Genomic DNA, 21,339 nt, shown 5'->3' on the forward strand with positions numbered 1-21,339 from the left:
ACAGTATGGTGCAAGGGGAGAGAGACCTACAGTATGGTGCAGGGAGAAAGACACCTACAGTATGGTGCAGGGAGAAGGAGAGCGAAAGACCTACAGTATGGTGTAGGGAGAAAGAGACCTACAGTATGGTGCAGGAAAAAGAGACCTACAGTATGGTGCAGGGAGAAAGAGAGCGAAAGACCAACACAATGGTGTAGGGAGAGAGAGACACCTACAGTATGGTGCAGGGAGAGAGAGACACCTACAGTATGGTGTAGGAAGAGAGAGAGAGACCTACAGTATGGTGCAAGTAGAGAGAGACATACAGTATGGCGCAGGGAGAGAGACGCCTACAGTATGGTGCAGAGGGAAATAGATCGAAAGACCTACAGTATGGTGCAGGGAGAGAGACACACCTACAGTATCGTGCAGGGAGAGAGACACACCTACAGTATGGTGTAGGGAGAGAGAGAGACCTACAGTATGGTGCAGGGAGAGAGCGACACCTACAGTATGGTGCAAGGAGAGAGACACCTACAGTATGGGGCAGGGAGAGAGAGCAAAATACCTACAGCATGGTGCTAGGGAGAAATAGACACCTACAGTATTTTGCAGGGAGAGAGACACCTACAGTATGGTGCAGGGAGAGAGATACATACATTATGGTGCAGCGAGAGAGAGCAAGAGACCTACAGTATGGTGCAGGGAGAGAGCGAGAGATACCTACAGTATGGTGCAAGGAAAGAGAGACACCTACAGTATGGTGTAGGGAGAGAGAGACCTACAGTATGGTGCAGGGAGAGAGAGACATACAGTATGGTGCAAGGAGAGAGACACCTACAGTATGGTGCAGGGAGAGAGAGAGATACCTACAGTATGGTGCAGGGAGAGAGAGCAAGAGACCTACATTATGGTGCAGGGAGAGAGAGACCTACAGTCTGGTGCAGGGAGAGAGAGACCTACAGTATGGTGCAGAGAGAGACATACAGTATGGTGCAAGGAGAGAGAGAGCAGGGAGAGAGAGACCTACAGTATGGTGCAGCGAGAGAGAAACCTACAGTATGGTGCATAGAGAAACATCTACAGTATGGTGCAGGGAGAGAGACACCTACAGTATGGTGCAGGGAGAGAGAGACACCCACAGTATGGTGCAGGGAGATGGAGCGAAAGACCTACAGTATGGTGTAGGGAGAGAGAGACACCTACAGTATGGTGCAGGGAGAGAGAGACACCTACAGTATGGTGCAGGGAGAAAGAGACACCTACAGTATGGTGCAGGGAGAGAGAGACACCTACAGTATGGTGTAGGGAGAGAGAGAGAGACACCTACAGTATGGTGCAAGGAGAGAGAGACATACAGTATGGTGCAGGGAGAGAGAGAGACCTACAGTATTTTGCAGGGAGAGAGAGAGACCTACAGTATTTTGCAGGGAGAGAGAGACCTACAGTATGGTGCAGGGAGAGAGAGACCTACAGTATGGTGCAGGGAGAGAGACATACAGTATGGTGCAGGGAGAGAGAGACCTACAGTACGGTGCAGGGAGAGAGAGTGAAAGACCTACAGTATGGTGCAGGGAGAGAGAGACCTACAGTATGGTGCAGGGAGAGAGAGACCTACAGTATGGTGCAGGGAGAGAGAGACATACAGTATGGTGCAGTGAGAGAGAGCAAAATACCTACAGTATGGTGCAGGGAGAGAGAGACATACAGTATGGTGCAGGGAGAGAGAGACCTACAGTATAGTGCAGAGAGAGAGAGCAAAATACCTACAGTATGGTGCAAGGAAAGATAGACCTACAGTATGGTGCAGGGAGAGAGAGACCTACAGTATGGTGCATGGAGAGAGAGACATACAGTATGGTGCAGGGAGAAAGAGACACCTACAGTAATGTGCAGGGGGAGAGAGACACCTACAGTATGGTGCGGGGAGAGAAAGACAGCTACTGTATGGTGCAGGGAGAGAGAGACCTACAGTATGGACCAGGGAGAGAGAGACATACAGTATGGTGCAGGGAGAGAGAGCAAGAGACATACAGTATGGTGCAAGAAGAGAGAGCAAGAGACCTACAGTATGGTGCAAGGAAAGAGAGACCTACAGTATGGTGCAGGGAGAGAGAGACCTACAGTATGGTGCAGGGAGAGAGAGACATACAGTATGGTGCAGGGAGAAAGAGACACCTACTGTAATGTGCAGGGGGAGAGAGACACCTACAGTATGGTGCAGGGAGAGAGAGACCTACAGTATGGTCCAGGGAGAGAGAGACATACAGTATGGTGCAGGGAGAGAGAGCAAGAGACCTACAGTATGGTGCAGGGAGAGAGAGAGATACCTACAGTATGGTGCAAGGAGAGAGAGCAAGAGACATACAGTATGGTGCAGGGAGAGAGAGACATACAGTATGGTGCAGGGAGAGAGAGACCTACAGTATGGTGCAGGGAGAGAGATACCTACAGTATGGTGCAGGGAGAAAGAGACACCTACTGTAATGTGCAGGGGGAGAGAGACACCTTCAGTATGGTGCAGGGAGAGAAAGACAGCTACTGTATGGTGCAGGGAGAGAGACCTACAGTATGGTCCAGGGAGAGAGAGACATACAGTATGGTGCAGTGAGAGAGAGATTTACAGTATGGTGCAGGAAGAGAGAGACCTACAGTATGGTGCAGGGAGAGAGAGACATACAGTATGGTGCAGGGAGAGAGAGCGAAAGACCTGCAGTATGGTGCAGGGAGAGAGAGAGATACCTACAGTATGGTGCAAGGAGAGAGAGAGATACCTACAGTATGGTGCAGGGAGAGAGAGAGACCTACAGTATGGTGCAGGGAGAGAGAGCAAGAGACCTACAGTATGGTGCAGGGAGAGAGAGAGATACCTACAGTATGGTGCAAGGAGAGAGAGAGATACCTACAGTATGGTGCAGGGAGAGAGAGAGACCTACAGTATGGTGCAGGGAGAGAGAGCAAGAGACCTACAGTATGGTGCAGGGAGAGAGAGACCTACAGTCTGGTGCAGAGAGAGACATACAGTATGGTGCAGGGAGAGACAGAAATTATGGTGCATAGAGAAACATCAACAGTATGGTGCAAGGAGAGACACACCTCCAGTCTGGCGCAGAGAGAGACATACAGTATGGTGCAGGGAGAGACACCTCCAGTCTGGCGCAGAGAGAGACATACAGTATGGTTCAGGGAGAGACACACCAACAGTCTGGTGCAGAGAGAGACATACAGTATGGTGCAGGGAGAGACAGACAGTGTGGTCAAGGGAGAGACATACAGTATGGTGCAGGGAGAGAGAGATCTAGAGACCTACAGTATTGTGCAGAGCGAGAGAGACATACAGTATGGTGCAGGGGAGAGAGTGAGAGACCTACAGTATGGTGTAGGGAGAGACCTACAGTATGGTGCTGGGAGAGAGAGAGAGACATACAGTATGGTGCAGGGAGAGTGAGAGACCTACAGTATGGTGCAGAGAGAGAGAGAGAGAGAGATACCTACAGTAAGGTGCAGGGAGAGAGAGACCTACAGTATGGTGCAGGGACAGTGAGAGACCTACAGTATGGTGCAGAGAGAGAGAGAGATACCTACAGTAAGGTGCAGGGAGAGAGAGACCTACAGTATGGTGCAGAGAGAGAGAGAGAGAGAGAGATACCTACAGTATGGTGCAAGGAGAGAGAGACATAGAGTATGGTGCAGGGAGAGAGAGATACCTACAGTATGGTGCAAGGAGAGAGATACCTACAGTATGGTGCAGGGAAAGAGAGCAAGAGACCCACAGTATGGTGCAGGGAGAGAGAGCAAAATACCTACAGTATGGTGCAAGGAGAGAGAGACATACAGTATGGTGCAAGGAGAGAGATACCTACAGTATGGTGTAGGGAGAGAGAGACCTACAGTATGGTGCAGGGAGAGAGAGACCTACAGTATGGTTCAGGCAGAGACACATCTCCAGTCTGGTGCAGAGAGAGACATACAGTATGGTGCAGGGAGAGACACACCTACAGTCTGGTGCAGAGAGAGACATACAGTATGGTGCAGGGAGAGACAGACAATATGGTGCAGGGAGAGAGAGATCTAGAGACCTACAGTATTGTGCAGAGAGAGACCTATAGTATTGTGCAGAGCGAGAGGGACATACAGTATGGTGCAGGGAGAGAGAGAGACATACAGTATGGTGCAGGGAGAGTGAGAGACCTACAGTATGGTGCAGGGAGAGTGAGAGACCTGCAGTATGGTGCAGGGAGAGTGAGAGACCTACAGTATGGTGCAGAGAGAGGGAGACCTACTGTATGGTGCAGAGAGAGAGACATACAGTATGGTGCAGGGAGAGGGAGAGACCTACAGTATGGTGCAGAGAGAGAGACATACAGTATGGTGCAGGGAGAGTGAGAGACCTACAGTATGGTGCAGGGAAAGAGACCTATTGTGCAGTGAGAGAGACCTTTGGAACCGTTTTGCTGGAGCTGTAAACGGTTTGATGGTTGCTTTCAACATCAGACTTTTGGAGTGACGGGAATGCTTGGCAAAGCAGAAAGTTGGACAAACAAACAGGCTGCTGGAGGTCATCCAAAAATTAAACTCCTCCGTTCCATCCATCTCCATCTATTCCTCCTCCTCTCTTTCATGGGTGTCTATCTCTCGCTGGTGTATTTCAACCTCTCTTTCACTTCATCTGTATCAGCCAATTAATTGTTAGTGTCTCACCCTCATCTTACCTTTTTCTCTCCTCTCAACAGAACATGCTGTATTCTCTGGGATGTCGTTGGGTGGTCAGCACAAACATAATGCTGATTAGAAAACCAAACATAACCTGTTGCATCACTAATATTATTTCCACGCTTGTAAGGGAAAATGTAATTCAAGAACACAAACAAATCTAACATGAATATAAATTATTGCTACTGCGGTAAAGAAATCCCATCGTTCAGCAATCAGCATAATGAATTGCGTAAAAAATATTCACATTTTTATTTATATTCTCCACAAAAGTATGCAGCCACAAAACAGATGTGAAATGTGTATTAACAACACAAACAGGGGAGAAAACATACCCAGAATCTTTAACAGAGTTTTAGCATTGTAACAGTGGTTGGATATTGAATGAGGCATATATGTAGTTATATGTAGAGTCATATTAACTGGTGACCAGCTTCGGTACAACATATTCACTAAGTCTAGTATATAAATAACTGCAGGCCATATGGTTTCCTTTTAAAAGATAGTTAAGAGAGGTGAAAAAGCGGTGAGAGATGAATTTATTTTAAATGAAAGAACAAAGTTAATCTGTGAGTTATGCACAGTTATTCACTCGGCCCTTAGAAATATGTTCACTAACAAAGTAGTTGAATTAAAACGGACCACAGTAGGAGGAAACAATAAGAGAGCGCTTTCTTCTGAACAACTCCGACGCTTTATAAATAAACACATTATATTTAGCTCGTTTGACACACGTGACAAGGCTAGAGAACAAGGATACCATTTAGAAACGTTGTCTTTGCACTGGATCGAGTCCACAGTTATGAACGAAAGGTGTCAAAGTGTCTTTAAAAAATGCTGTGCCATATTTAGAGTAAAAAAAATACATACTATGCCAGACAATGAAGATTAAAATAGTCTTTGTGAATACTGAGACTGTAGCATTGTGTAGTTTGGCTGGTGGCTATACAAAGATGGGTGGTTGAGGACTAGCAGTCTAGTCCTCCTGGAGGTGAGGGGGAGTCTAGTCCTCCTGGAGGTGAGGGGGAGTCTAGTCCTCCTGGAGGTGAGGGGGTCTAGTCCTCCTGGAGGTGAGGGGGAGTCTAATCCTTCTGGAGGTGAGGGGGAGTCTAGTCCTCCTGAGGGTGAGGGGGAGTCTAGTCATCCTGGGGGTGAGGGGGAGTCTAGTCCTCCTGGGGGTGAGGGGGAGTCTAGTCCTCCTAGGGGTGAGGGGGAGTCTAGTCCTCCTAGGGGTGAGGGGGAGTCTAGTCCTCCTAGGGGTGAGGGGGAGTCTAGTCCTCCTAGGGGTGAGGGGGAGTCTAGTCCTCCTAGGGGTGAGGGGGAGTCTAGTCCTCCAAGGGGTGAGGGGGAGTCTAGTCCTCCAAGGGGTGAGGGGGAGTCTAGTCCTCCAAGGGGTGAGCGGGGGGTCTAGTCCTCCTGGAGGTGAGGGGGAGTCTAGTCCTCCTAGGGGTGAGGGGGAGTCTAGTCCTCCTAGGGGTGAGGGGGAGTCTAGTCCTCCTAGGGGTGAGGGGGAGTCTAGTCCTCCTAGGGGTGAGGGGGAGTCTAGTCCTCCAAGGGGTGAGGGGGAGTCTAGTCCTTCTAGGAGTGAGGGGGGACAGTCTAGCAGTCTAATCCTCCTGGGAGTAGTCTAGCAGTCCAGCCCCTCACCCCCATAAGGACTAAAGGCAGATTCAGAGGAAGCAAGACTCAGAGGGACCAGACAGACAGCTGTTGTTCAGAATCTTCAATACAAACAGGGAATAAGGTTGCGGAGCATAGGAAGATATGCAAAAATGATCACAGGGGTGATCCACAGGGGTGGGGTTGGGTCAAGGGTGGGGATGGGATGGTGATGGACATAGGAAGGACAGCAGGAGGCGGAGTCTGTATCAACAGTCCAAAGGTTCATCCTCTTCTATCATCTATACGGGTGGGAAATAAATTGCTTTCCAATTAGCGGAGATATAAGGGAAGGAGACAAGCTGCACCCTATGAGTGATGATGACAATGATTATGGTCAGTTTGGTCTATATGGCACAGTCGTCCTGAGAGGCGGGGCTGAAGGCTGAGCTCCGGAGCGTATCCAGGCAGTTGACGAGGATGAGCGTTCCCGTCAGGTGTTTCCAACGCTTGGTGATGGGGCTCTTCATCTTGTCCAGGCCCATGTGGAGCTCCTGGATCACGTCCCGGTAGCTGTCCCCAATCTGGGCAGCCCACGTCAGTAGGAAGTCATAGGCTGGCTTCCACATGGCCTACACAGGGAGAAAGAGAGAGGTGGCGATTGAAGGGAGCATATTGGACTGACAATAGATCACATGGGAATTGCATGCTGTTTTCTGATGTTTCTATGGTAATAATGAAATAAACTCAGTGACCCTGTGATTACATTGCCCGCCCTGAGGTTGGAAGTTCGATTCCCCGGCCGGGACTCAACGCGTCTCTGCTTCGCGCTCAGCATTAAGGATATAGATTGTAAGGCCCTGTGGTAGACTAGCGTCCTATCTGTCCAGGGGGTGTACTTGTACATCAAGCTGCCTCACGCTACAGAACAGGAGATAGGCTCCTGCTCCTATGAGCTGTTCTAGCTCGCACAAGCAAACGCTCGTGAAAGGTTATTTACTTACTGTGGTCATAATGATGTTGTTGGCTTACCCACAGTGCAGCACAGGGAGAGATAAGGACAGGACGATGTGGAGTGGTAATTGAAGGGAACATATTGAAGTGAGGGTGACAATAAAATCACATGGAACTGGCATGTTATGCTCCACCAGTTTAACAATGGTTATGTTTTCTGACATTCATAGTATATCAATCCAAAAGTATGTAAAGCACAAAAAGTATTTAACCATTTACAGTTCACAGGTCATGTAATTTCCAAAAGCTGTGTGTAGTATTTCAATAATGCCAGATCAGAACCTAGCCTCACCTCGTTGTCCATCACTCCGTTCTTGTCTCTGTGCGGTCCCTCGTATGCATCCAGCTGCAGACGGGACACTTTGGATAGCCTTTCAGCCAGTTCCCGCCACCGCCCAGCCACCTCCACCGCCGTGGTCAGCAGGACAAAGTCCATCACCAGCCTGGCCACCAGGCCCTGGCAGTCCATCTTCAGCAACGCCTGAGGGGGGAAGACAGAGAATGGTTAAAAAATAAAAACACAAACTGTACATTCTTGCCAGTACAATTCCACGAGAGAGCTGGTCAGGACAGGATAATATACAAAACCCACAGGAACAAACACACACAAGAACACAAGATTAAGAGTTTTGTTTCTTGGATATGCTTCCCATTGTTCCTAAATATCCTCTTTCCCATAATCTCAAATCTGTGTAATTTTCCATAATCTCAAATCTGTGTAATTTTCCATAATCTAGATGTAGTAATAAGAAGTAGAAAAGCAGTATTGAGCAGTATTGAGAAGTCAGAACAAAAACAGTCTTACCAGTCGGCTCTGGAAGGTCATGGATATTTACACACGCTAATAGCCTCTAACAGCTTGTCTATTGTCCTCATATCACGGTCCAGTTCAGCTCAGCAGGCAAACTACTCCAAACATGTATTTAGTAGGTTTATAACCTAGTACATATATATATATATATTTTTTTTCATGTCTTAATAAGAAGTATAGACTATAAAGTTAATGGTTTCTATATTCATACAATCATCAATAAAGGTCTAATATCAAATCAAACTTCAATTAAAACTATTTGAATTACATTTAAAATAGTAACACACTTAAAACAATAACATTAACATTCATGTGCCTTAATAACAAACTTGTATGCAATCTGTAAATACGAATAAAATTTGTTCAAATTGCGAGTCCAGTTGGTTTAGCCACAGAAAACGAAAGCAACCTTCCCGCTAGCCATGATTGGCTGAGATAATGAGTGGGCTGGACATGCTGAGAGATGAGTTTGGCCATATAGCACGCTTCTGTCTATTTGAGCTGGTCAGTATGTATTGGTAATCCTGTCTAACGCTGCTTTTAAATGTTTTTTTATTGGGTAGTAAAACTGCATACGTGTTGCTTTCCACTTTCTGGAGGACTGAGTTCAGTGGAATTCAAGTATGATAGTTGAGGAGATGGAGAAAACACCTGTCTCCGGATTACATCTTCAAACTAAGGGCAACCATGGCATCTGTAACTGGAGACGCATCCATAAAAAGGGGTTTCATTTCAAGTTAAAGTATACTGTTAGCCAACTAATGTCAGCTGGCTGGCTCGCTAGCTAACATTACGTGTATGATCTTATTATACGTATCTCAGAGCCATTTTTTTGGCTAGCTAAAATTGAACCTGGTTGGTTAACTACCTGCAGATTCATGCAGGGTAGACGCTTCATGAGTTGGGATTATGGTTCATTGTTTAGCTAGCTAGATATCTTAACAAAATAACCCACTATGCAAGTAACCAATTCGGATGCATTCGTAAATTCAGTCTGGCCAACTACTCCAATTTAAGAGCACTCTCGTCTGAGTGTGGCAGAGTGCAGAATAACTGAAGAATTTACGAACGCTCAACACCCGTTGAATATGGCCGGTGTCAGTAAACGTTGGCAAAAAAAGCAGAATTAAATGATTTCCAGCAGCACAGTTACAGTCACCAATGCTCTGGATAACATGAAAACAGCCATCTCTGCTAGGACAAGTAAAATGGTCAGAGTTGGGTGTTCTCTCATTTGTGTCTGGAAGTATCTAGTCAATGTTAGCCAGTTAGCTTGGGTGCTTGACTGCCGTTATGAAGTCAGAACGTTTGGATCAACCCTATTCATCGGCCAGAGCGTCCAGCGTGCTCTCTGAACGGTTCCGAGAACGAAACGCTCTGAATTTACGAACTGACAATCTGACAGTCACCAGCGCTCTGGAAAACATAACAGCCTAACCAGCTCTGCTAGGGTGAATAATGTTCAGTGAGCCGGTCTGTCTGGAAGTAGCTAGCAAGTTAGCTTGGGTGCTTGACTGCTATTTAAAAAAAGTATTATTATGAACAAAACAAATACAAGAGTACATAAACCTAACAAACCCAACCTCAGTTTTACATATCGAGATACATTTTGAATTTGTCAATACGTTTTATGGTACATATTGCTTTTTTTGTTTTTACACTTACTGATCATTTCAAAAATAATATTTAAATTCTATGTGAAGAGGGGTTTGTCCTCCACGCACTTCATTTTATGGATAAAGAATCTGCCATGAAAAATAAACAAATTAACAATGAAAGTTAAATCAGGGTCCATATAATTTCGATCAAAATAAAACATAATATCAGTCTTTCAAACTAACAATTAATAGTTAGTTTGAAAGACTGATATTATGTTTTATTTTGATCGAAATTTATTTGAAAATAAAATCTTCTAACTCACGCCAAAATCTTCTGACATAAGAACAGTCCAAAAATAAAAAGGTCAAGAGTCCCGAGTCACAAGCACAAAATACACATTTGATATCAAAAGCTATTTTGAATCTGTTTATAACAAAGTGGAAATAAGCCAACTCGCTCCACTGTGATACATTTAGTACATCAGACGGTACACTCGTTGACAAAATAGGTCCAGCAATCATAACAGAGCGAATAAGGAGTAAACGCATGTCACATTTTTACATTAATGTGCATTGAAATGAGAAAACCCTGATGAGATTTTAGTGAGCAGGTGGCCAACTTAAACTGAATATTTCTTATCATTCCATCATGCAGCACACCAATATTCTTCCAGACGGTAAAAATGTATTTTTGATGCCCAGAGTCCACTACATTTCATGCCCATGGACATGGCTATGTAAATAGCTCTGAGAATCTCAGTTTGTCTCTATTGTTTTCCTGTGTGCCGTGGTCTTTGCCTGTGTCCACATACTCTGTTGCATTTTGTGAACTTCATTCTGATGTTGTAGTACATAGTTGTCTGTCCAGTGCATGATGGAGTAATCTGCTTTTTTTACCCAAGTTCCATGGAAAAGTCTATAAGCATTTGTTGCAACCTGTGTAAGCTTGACATGGATCTGTGTTGTTGAGCAGATACAAACATGGTGGTGAAATCTCAAGTAGATGGAACTTAAAAACATAACACTGAGAGAAAAAAGTTTCTAATAAAATGACATTGAAAATAAACAGGGGCCTGAAAGGCTTAGCAATAAAGTAGCCAACTGTATAAACTGTTATGAAATGTCACCGGTGGTGGATAAATGAAGATGTCTTACTCAGATCTTTTACCATTGACAAAATGGTCACAGTTCCTGTCTACTTAAGGGGTGGCTCTCCCATAGACACCAATGCGATAGCAGCTGGGTCTGGTCTACTAGTATATGAACTAGAAAACATTTGCAGTCTCTGCTGGAGCAACCATATACAGTCACTGGGAGCGACGCACTTGGCTCCCGAGTGGCGCAGCGGTCTAAGGCAAGGCATCGCAGTGCAAGAGGCGTCACTACAGTCCCTGGTTTGAATCCAGGCTGTATAACATCCAGCCGTGATTTGGAGTCCCATATGGCTGCGCACAATTGGCCCAGTTTCGCCCGGGTTTGGCCGGGGTAGGCCGTCATTGTAAATAAGAATTTGTTCTTAAAGGACGTAACTGCCTAGTTAAATAAAAAAAACACTTGTATCACAGTTTCCACTAGATGTCAAAATCGTAAAAATTAATGAAAACAAACATTTTCTCTTTGGTCTCAATTGAAGGTTAGGCATAAGGTTAGTGTTGTGGTTAAGGTTTAAAATCTAATTTTAAGAAGATAAATTGTAGAAATTAGGTGGGGTTTATGGCTTTGTGACTGTGGTAACTAGCGACGCCCAGAGTTTCTGTGCTTGTTTGAGTGGTAAAGGCTGAAGCAATCTACAGTAGACGAAAGTCGAGGAGTGAAGTCGGGAGAACTGCATCTGCTACAGCTGAAAGTCGGCCACTGATGTGGTTTTCCAACAGTAAGGTTTTCCAACAAAAATGATTTTCTATGTCACATACTCAGTCAGAACACACGTGCCTGGCTGCAAAAGTGCATTGTGCGTGACGTCAGCAGCAGGCGCTCAGCTCGTACACAGGCAGCAGCAAGCCAGCAGCAATTTCAGTAAATTGCAAATCATTGTTGGCTGACTGCAGCAGCAGTAGTGCGGGTTCGACGAGCCAAACCCAATGAATATTGTTGGTCACGAATGTTTGATCTTGAACAGAACTTACAACATCAATCAACATGTGTCAATCAAAATTGTACAGACAGAAGTATAGAAAAGAGTGGGAGTCTGTAGCTGAACAAATGTCAAATCATATTTTTTGCCGAGATGGCCAGTCAATTTGAGTAACGTTATTGTGTATTCTACGTAATGACGCAGTTTTACGTTATCACGCAATGACATCACAACGTCATTTAGCAACAAATCAACCTGCCTCTAGCAACTTACCCTGAAAATTAGTTGGCAACACCTGTCGGGGGATGTACATATCACTACTCAGGAAGTCGGATAACTTCTGCTGTTTCTAGGAAACTGCTAATGGCAGACATGGAATTCGCCTTCGTTATTGCCGATTAAGAGAATAATATAAAAAAATCCACTTTTTTATTTTATATCATTCACATGATCAACATGTCCCAATGAATGAATATCCTGATAAAGAAATATTAGATACAAGCCCAAGCTCTTCCTAACACTCACAAGACTTATTTTATATTTTTGTGAGGTTCTCAAAATATAACCAGGTACAGTAGTGAATGCATAGGCTACGACAATGAGAAGGTGTTTTTGCAGCATATGGGATATGCTTGGTTGTTTGCCATTACTTCATGCCCTTGTACCTGTACCTTGTATTATTTGTGACTGTGCAACATGGAATTAGAACAGATGTGATTAAATGGTCCACAAAGATTCTTACTGAATGCAAATTGATTGCATATCAGCGTCGCTACAGCCTGCAGTGTATATTTCTTTAAATCACAACCCTTATATTGCTTGTCAGTAAGCATGTAAAGAACAGAATTTGATTAAATTACATGAAGTACACAACACTCACCGTACAGAACAGTATTAGACTATACAGCGGATAAAATTGAGATTTTGGGCCACTGATCTACACGCAATACCCCACAATGTCAGTGGAATTTTGTTTAGAGAATTTTTTACTAATTAATAAAATTGTCTCGAGTCAATAAGTATTCAACGCCTTTGTTATGACAAGCCTTAAAACATCCAGGAATAAAAATTAGCTTAGTCACATAATAAGTTGCATGGACTCACTGTTTGCAATAATGTTAAAGTAATTTTTGAATGATTACCATCTCTATACCCCACACATTTAGATAATTATTGTAAGGTCCCTCAGTCGAGCAGTGAATTTCAAGCACAGATTCAACCACAAAGACCAGGATGGTTTTCTAATGCCTTGGAAAGAAGGGCACCTATTGGCAGATGGGTAAAAAAAAAAATAAAAAGCAGACACTGAATTTCCCTTTGAGCATGATGAAGTTATTAATTACGATTTGGATGGTGCATCAATACACCCAGTAACTACAAAGATACAGGCGTCCTTCCTAACTCAGTGGAAAGAAAAGGAAAGAAATCGCTCAAGGATATCACCATGAGGCCAATAGTGATTTTAACACATAGTTTAATAGCTGTGATAGGAGAAAACTGAGGACGGATAAACAACAATGTAGTTACTCCAGAATTCTAACCTAAATGACAGAGTGAAAAGAAAGAAGTCTGTACAAAATAATATTCCTAAACATGCATCCTGTTTGCAATAAGGCACTAAAAAAATACTGGAAAAAAAAGTGTGGCAAAGATATTCACTTTTTGTACTCAAAACAAAGCGTTATGTTTGGGACAAATCCAACACGTCACTGAGTACACATTTTCAAGCATGGTGGTGGTTGCATCAAGTTATGGATATGCTCGTCATCGGCCAGGGCTTTGGAGTTTTTATTTTATTTTTTAAAACCCAGAATACAGCTAAGCACAGGCAAAATCCTAGAGGAAAATCTGGTTCAGTCTGCTTCCCAACAGACACTGGGCGAAAGGCCAAATATACACTGGAATTGCTTACCAAGACAACATTGAACGTTCCTGAGTGGCCTAGTTACAGTGTTGACTTAAAATCGTCTTGAAAATCTCTGGCAAGACTTGAAAATGGTCGTCTAGCAATGATCAACATCCAACTTGACTGAGCTTGAAGAGTTGGGCAAATATTGCCCAAAAGAATGGGAAAATATTGTACAATCCAGATGTGCAACGCTCTTAGAGACTTACCCAGAAAGACTCAAAGCTGTAATTGCTACCAAAGGTGATTCTAACATGTATTGACTCAGGGGGTTGAATATTAATCTCAGTAAATGTTAGAAAATGATTTTTTTTCTTCCACTTTGATATTAGAGTATTTTGTAGTTAACATGATAATGTTACATGGATTTATGTTACATGGATTCATGTTGCTGTTTTGACTAAAACAAGCTAATGTTAGCTGGCAAGCAAAGTTAGCTAACTATCCTTTGGTAGCTAACTAGCTAACATTAGCTATCCAATGTTGGTGGGAGAACAGATTGCTTGGTAGCTAGCTCGCTAACCAAGTCTAGTAAAATACAGCAAAAGAAGAAAAGCGGCTATTGATATTTTATTTGTATTGTTTTGATACAATTAGTAAGTGGGAACGATGCATCAAAAAACAAGGTAATGGATTTTCAATAACTCATGGCCATGCATAATCAGATGCCAGACTACAACACGGTGGCTGATATGAACGAAAGGCCGACAAGTAACTCAACTATTCCAACAACAGAAGCAGAAGCTATAGCAAAGCACTCCTCCAGCGACTGCAACGGAACAGGAGTTTGTCGAGCAAGACGTAATGAGCTATCCACAAGTTCAATGTTTACCTTCATAACTTGCACTTTGATGGTAGCTAATGTTGAATATTTTAATCCTGTTAATTTGCTAATGATGTTATTTTCTGTTTTAATAGCAGGCAGCAAGGGATCTACACATTAATGCTGACATGGAGATATATAAGCCACAAGAAAAGTGACTACAAATGTGTATTTGTTTGACTTTGACAAAATATATACAGTACCAGTCAAAAGTTTGTGCACACCTACTCATTCATGGGTTTTTCTTTGTTTTTACTATTTTTTACATTGTAGAATAATAGTGAAGACATGAACTATGAAATAACACAAAGAGAATCATGTACTAACCAAAAGAAGTGTTAAACAAATAAATTGTATATATATTTGAGATTCTTCAAAGTAGCCACCCTTTGCCTTGATAGCAGCTTCAAGCTTCACCTGGAATGCTTTTCCAACAGTCTTGAAGGACTTCCCACATATGCTGAGCACTTGTTGGCTGCTTTTCCATGACTCTGCGGTCCAACTCATCATAAACCATCGGGTGATTGTGGAGGCCAGGTCATCTGATGCAGCGCTCCATCACTCTCCTTCTTGGTCAAATAGCCCTTACACAGCCTGGAAGTGTGTTGGGTCATTGTCCTGTTGAAAAACAAATGATTGTCCCACTAAGCGCAAACCAGATGGGATGGCGTATCACTGCAGAATGCTGTGGTAGCCTTGCTGGTTAAGTGTTCCTTAAATTCTAAATAAATCACAGACAGTGTTACCAGCAAAGCACCCACCGCACACCATCACACCACCTCCGCCTTGCTTCACGGTGGGAACCACACATGCAGAGATCAATCATCCGTTCACCTACTCTGCGTCTCACAAAGACACAGCAGTTGGGACCAAAAATCTCAAAATTAGGACTCCGGTCTAATCTATTTCCACCGGTCTAATGTCCATTGCTCGTGTTTCTTGGCCCAAGCAAGTCTCTTCTTCTTATTGGTCCTTTAGTAGTGGTTTCTTGGCCCAAGTAGTGGCAATTCGACCATGAAGGCCTGATTCACATCTCCTCTGAACAGTTGATGTTGAGATGTGTCTGTTACTTGAACTCTGTGAAGCATTAATTTGGGCTGCAATTTCTGAGGCTGGTAACTCTAATGAACTTATTCTCTGCAGCAGAGGTAACTCTGGGTCTTCCTTTCTTGTGGCGGTCGTCATGAGAGCCAGGTAACTCTGGGTCTTCCTTTCTTGTGGCGGTCGTCATGAGAGCCAGGCAACTCTGGGTCTTCCTTTCTTGTGGCGGTCGTCATGAGAGCCAGGCAACTCTGGGTCTTCCTTTCTTGTGGCGGTCGTCATGAGAGCCAGTTTCATGTATACCCCCCACCTTGTCACAACACAACTGATTGGCTCAAACGCATTATGGAAAGAAATTGCACAAATTAACAAGGCACACCATAATTGAAATGCATTCCAGGTGACTACCTCATGAAGCTGGTTGAGAGACTGCCAAGAGTGTGCAAAGCTGTCATCAAGGCAAAGGGTGGCTACTTAGAAGAATCTCATATATAAAAAATATTTTGATTTGTTTAACACTTTTTTGGTTACTACATCATTCCATGTGTGTTGTTTCATAGTTTGGATGTCTTCACTATTATTATACAATGTAGAAAATAGTCAAAATAAAGAAAAACTCTAGAATGAGTAGGTGTGTCCAAACGTTTGACTGGTCCTGTATAAATATATAATAAAAAAATGACATCCAACCAAGCAATCTGGTTGTTGTAGGATAGTTATCTTAGCATTGTCAAATATGTTACATGAAATAGTTGTGTGAATATCATGCTTTTTCTTTGTCATGTCTCAGGAAGAACACTCTGCACAACACCCATGTACTGTCTGCTGTTCAGTCAGCTGAGGTTAAGGTACACAGATGGAAAGTGAAGCATGGCAGAGTTTAAGTTGAAGGTGAGTAAAAACATGGACTGACTAACATAGTTCTACATCTTACAACTTTCTCAATGATTTTGATGCATATAGCCATTGATAATACACCACACTGACTCCTCAGATGATTTTGATGCATATAACCATTGATAATACACCACACCGACTCCTCAGATGTAACATCGGTATTGGACTGAAAGAGGGGCATAAGTCGTCGGACACCCCAGAGCAAAGGAACGGGACATACAAAAGGTGGCGTCGCCAGAGACAGGTTTAATTAGAAATGTGAACCAATCCATACATTTTCAATACAGTACTGAGTTTTGAAAAGTTTAGACTTGTTCCACAGATTTTAATGTGTGTTTTTTGTTGTTGTTGTTGCACAATAACTTCCTGTAATGTCACAGACTCTCAGACGCTCTGCTGAAGAGAAGAGTATCCGGATGCGTTTTTAATAACCTCCCACCCTGGCACTCCCCAGAGTTTTAGGACCTGATTGCGTCAGCAGAACGGAAAAGGGCCAAGCAAGCTTATGGGGAGAAAAAGCGCAGTCAGAATGAAAACCGGAGCAACCGTCCACGTCAAACCGCAGCCTTACCCAAAACAACCGAATGTGCAATAAACCACAGACTATTTTCACTGACTCTTCACACTTGCTCCTCAAGAGACTTATTGCAACGACTCCCACTCATTCACACAGCCTTACATACAGTGCCATGCGAAAGTATTCGGCCCCCTTGAACTTTGCGACCTTTTGCCACATTTCAGGCTTCAAACATAGAGATATAAAACTGTATTTTTTTGTGAAGAATCAACAACAAGTGGGACACAATCATGAAGTGGAACGACATTTATTGGATATTTCAAACTTTTTTAACAAATCAAAAACTGAAAAATTGGGCCTGCAAAATTATTCAGCCCCTTTACTTTCAGTGCAGCAAACTCTCTCCAGAAGTTCAGTGAGGATCTCTGAATGATCCAATGTTGACCTAAATGACTAATGATGATAAATACAATCCACCTGTGTGTAATCAAGTCTCCGTATAAATGCACCTGCACTGTGATAGTCTCAGAGGTCCGTTAAAAGCGCAGAGAGCATCATGAAGTACAAGGAACACACCAGGCAGGTCCGAGATACTGTTGTGAAGAAGTTTAAAGCCTGATTTGGATACAAAAATATTTCCCAAGCTTTAAACATCCCAAGGAGCACTGTGCAAGCGATAATATTGAAATGGAAGGAGTATCAGACCACTGCAAATCTACCAAGACCTGGCCGTCCCTCTAAACTTTCAGCTCATACAAGGAGAAGACTGATCAGAGATGCAGCCAAGAGGCCCATGATCACTCTGGATGAACTGCAGAGATCTACAGCTGAGGTGGGAGACTCTGTCCATAGGACAACAATCAGTCATATATTGCACAAATCTGGCCTTTATGGAAGAGTGGCAAGAGGAAAGCCATTTCTTAAAGATATCCATAAAAAGTGTTGTTTAAAGTTTGCCACAAGCCACCTGGGAGACACACCAAACATGTGGAAGAAGGTGCTCTGGTCAGATGAAACCAAAATTGAACTTTTGGCAACAATGCAAAATGTTATGTTTGGCGTAAAAGCAACACAGCTGAACACACCATCCCCACTGTCAAACACGGTGGTGGCAGCATCATGGTTTGGGCCTGCTTTTCTTCAGCAGGGACAGGGAAGATGGTTAAAATTGATGGGAAGATGGATGGAGCCAAATACAGGACCATTCTGGAAGAAAACCTGATGGAGTCTGCAAAAGACCTGAGACTGGGACGGAGATTTGTCTTCCAACAAGACAATGATCCAAAACATAAAGCAAAATCTACAATGGAATGGTTCAAAAATAAACATATCCAGGTGTTAGAATGGCCAAGTCAAAGTCCAGACCTGAATCCAATCGAGAATCTGTGGAAAGAACTGAAAACTGCTGTTCACAAATGCTCTCCATCCAACCTCACTGAGCTCGAGCTGTTTTGCAAGGAGGAATGGGAAAAAATGTCAGTCTCTCGATGTGCAAAACTGATAGAGACATACCCCAAGCGACTTACAGCTGTAATCGCAGCAAAAGGTGGCGCTACAAAGTATTAACTTAAGGGGGCTGAATAATTTTGCACGTCCAATTTTTCAGTTTTTGATATGTTAAAAAAGTTTGAAATATCCAATAAATGTCGTTCCACTTCATGATTGTGTCCCACTTGTTGTTGATTCTTCACAAAAAAATACAGTTTTATATCTTTATGTTTGAAGCCTGAAATGTGGCAAAAGGTCGCACAGTTCAAGGGGGTCGAATACTTTCGCAAGGCACTGTATACACAGAACATCCTCTTCTTTAGTACTTGTATTTTTTTAAATAAATTGTCTTGATATTACGTATTTATTTTTTATAAACGTGTATTGCACCGCTGTGAGCTTGTCATTTTTTTGTTTCATTACTTATTTTTTGGAAGGGGTTTGGGAATATATCATTTTTTCACGTATATGTTTTAGGTTATAAATGTTTTATATTTTTTATTAGAAATGTAGTGTATATTATGACACCTACAAAAGACTGTTAAAACCCACATTTATTCAAATGTGTTTTTCAATGCCAAGAAGATTCCTTTCGTTTGAAAGTTTTTGAAATTTAAAACAAAACTCCATTGTTGTTGTAATGATTTCTTTACAGTCAAGTTTTTTTCATCGTATTTTAAAGAACTTGTAGAAAATATTGAATCATTTGTTTGGAGCAATAACATGCAAAACACCTTAGTTCTTCCGACTGGCATGGGAGTGGCTAGTCTTCAGAGCTGTAAGGATAATTAGGAGTCTGAAACTATTTTGTGGCAGTGTAGTCAATGGCTTGTTTCTGTACATCTAATCTGTTTGGAATCTCGTCCAGACCAACCACTCGCCCTTTAAAACCCTCAGTCTTGTCAAGTTGAGGTGAAAGCAAATTATGCCTGTGCTCATGGAATCTGAATATGTTTTCATGTAGCACAGCCTCAGGCAGAGAGAATCATAGGGCATGACTGAAGCGCAGCATGCAAAGTCATTCACCCAAACACATATATGAACACACAACAAACCCATATACACGCCAAAGACTCATCCTTTACTGATACTGAGCAATCACAGCACACATGGTTAAGCTCAGTGACTCGTGATTGATCCGTTCTCTGACTAGCAGACTCAGAGCTCCGCCAACTAAAGCTCTTATTTGTTCCACGGGCAGGAATACATGGAATGACAGGAAACGGGCAGGGTGGGGGGGGGGGGGGGGGGTTGGTGGAGATGCTCTCTCTCTCTCTGTGTACAGAGACATAGACAGGTTACAGACAAGAGCATAAGATAGCAGGAACTCCAGGCATCCATCCCGCTAACGGCTACCCAGGAATGCACAGTTTCAGCCCAGATCAGAGTTCAATAGCAGAGGGAATTTCCACTTCAGCCCAGTCTACATTATATATGTCTACACCCAGTCTACACCCTTCTCCAGAGAGAATAACAAGGACATTCAAAAGAAGGATTCTGTTCCCATCTGGGTGCATTTGTACAGGATAAGTAAGACCTGAGACAAGCACCTGCTTCCTCTCTGGATAACAGCAACAGGAAATTCCCTGCAGGAATCAAGGAGATTGCTTCCCAAGTCACCTTCAGCTAGGTCCTGACCCGGCCAGGAGTCCTGGTGCTCTGCTCACACCTGACCCAGCCAGGAGTCCTGGTGCTCTGCTCACACCTGACCCAGCCAGGAGTCCTGGTGCTCTGCTCACACCTGACCCAGCCAGGAGTCCTGGTGCTCTGCTCCCACCTGACCCAGCCAGGAGTCCTGGTGCTAAAAGACATACAATAATACTGCACATATAGAGCCAGTAAAGTTGACTTTGCACACAACACAAACAGTTTCAGCGTTGACCTACACTGAGTGCACAAAGCATTAAGAACACCTTCTCTTTCCATTACAGACTGACCTGGTGAATCCAGGTGAAAGCTATGATTCTTTATTGATGTCACCTGTTAAATCCACTTCAAATTCAGTATAGATGAAGGGGAGGAGACAGGTTAAATAAGGATGTTAAAGCCTTGAGACAATTGAGACATGGATTGGTGTATGTGTGCCATGCAGTGTGAATGGGCAAGACAACATGTTCAAGTGCCTTTGAACAGGGTCATGAACAGGGTAATGTGGTAGGTGCCAGGCGCACCGGTTTGAGTGTATCAAGAACTGAAACACTGCTGGGTTTTTCACGCTCAACAGTTTCCCGTGCATCAACAAAGGTCCACCACCCAAAGGACATCCAGCCAAAGGACATCCAGCCAAAGGACATCCAGCCAACTTGACACAACCGTGGGAAGCATTGGAGTCAGAAAAGAACTGAGCTCATGCTCCCAGGTGATATTTATTTACAACATTTTGACCCTTAGGTCTTCATCAGGCATCCATATCCCAGGTGAGGGTGGAAGGTAAGAAATGACAATTATCGACTAAGGGTTGGACATAGTCGTCAATATATCCACTGTTGAGGAGTGGATGTGGGGTGAAAGTTTATGAGCACAGAGCATAATGAATATAGCTACATACTCAAAAGACAATATGTGACCGACCGGTTCGATTTGGTCTTATGTAGCAAAATTTGAAAGTGTTTTTTATATTGGATAAAAGTAGAGGCTAGATGGTATATCATTCACTACAGTTGAGGAACAATGGGAAAGTAATTCTATTTTGAAAGCTGATAAACCTATAACCTCACTTTTGAGAAAAGGGTCCTTGAATGTTTGGTACCTACTGGAGAGCTCTTCTTTGTCTACAACCATTCATTTAAAAACATTTTTTAAACCTTTATTTAACTAGGCAAGTCAGTTAAGAAGTCAGTTAAGAACAAATTCTTATTACAATGACGGCCTACAACTGC

At 43.3% G+C, this 21,339-nt stretch overlaps 1 protein-coding gene across 1 annotated transcript in view; it reads right to left on the reverse strand.

Moving 5' to 3' along the window:
* Positions 1-4,929: 4,929 nt before the first annotated feature.
* Positions 4,930-21,339, reverse strand: part of LOC110501888 (SH3 domain-binding protein 4) — a 76,120-nt gene continuing 59,710 nt past the window's right edge. The window contains exons 4-5 of the mRNA XM_021579742.3: positions 7,598-7,786; positions 4,930-6,923 (exon numbers count right to left, since the gene is read on the reverse strand). Of these exons, the coding sequence (XP_021435417.2) occupies positions 6,699-6,923; positions 7,598-7,786 (414 nt within the window). The 3' untranslated portion in view covers positions 4,930-6,698. The remainder of the gene's footprint in view (positions 6,924-7,597; positions 7,787-21,339) is intronic.

This window comes from Oncorhynchus mykiss, chromosome 22 (assembly GCF_057628025.1).
Source record: "Oncorhynchus mykiss isolate SJ-2025 chromosome 22, ASM5762802v1, whole genome shotgun sequence".
NCBI lineage: Eukaryota > Metazoa > Chordata > Actinopteri > Salmoniformes > Salmonidae > Oncorhynchus > Oncorhynchus mykiss.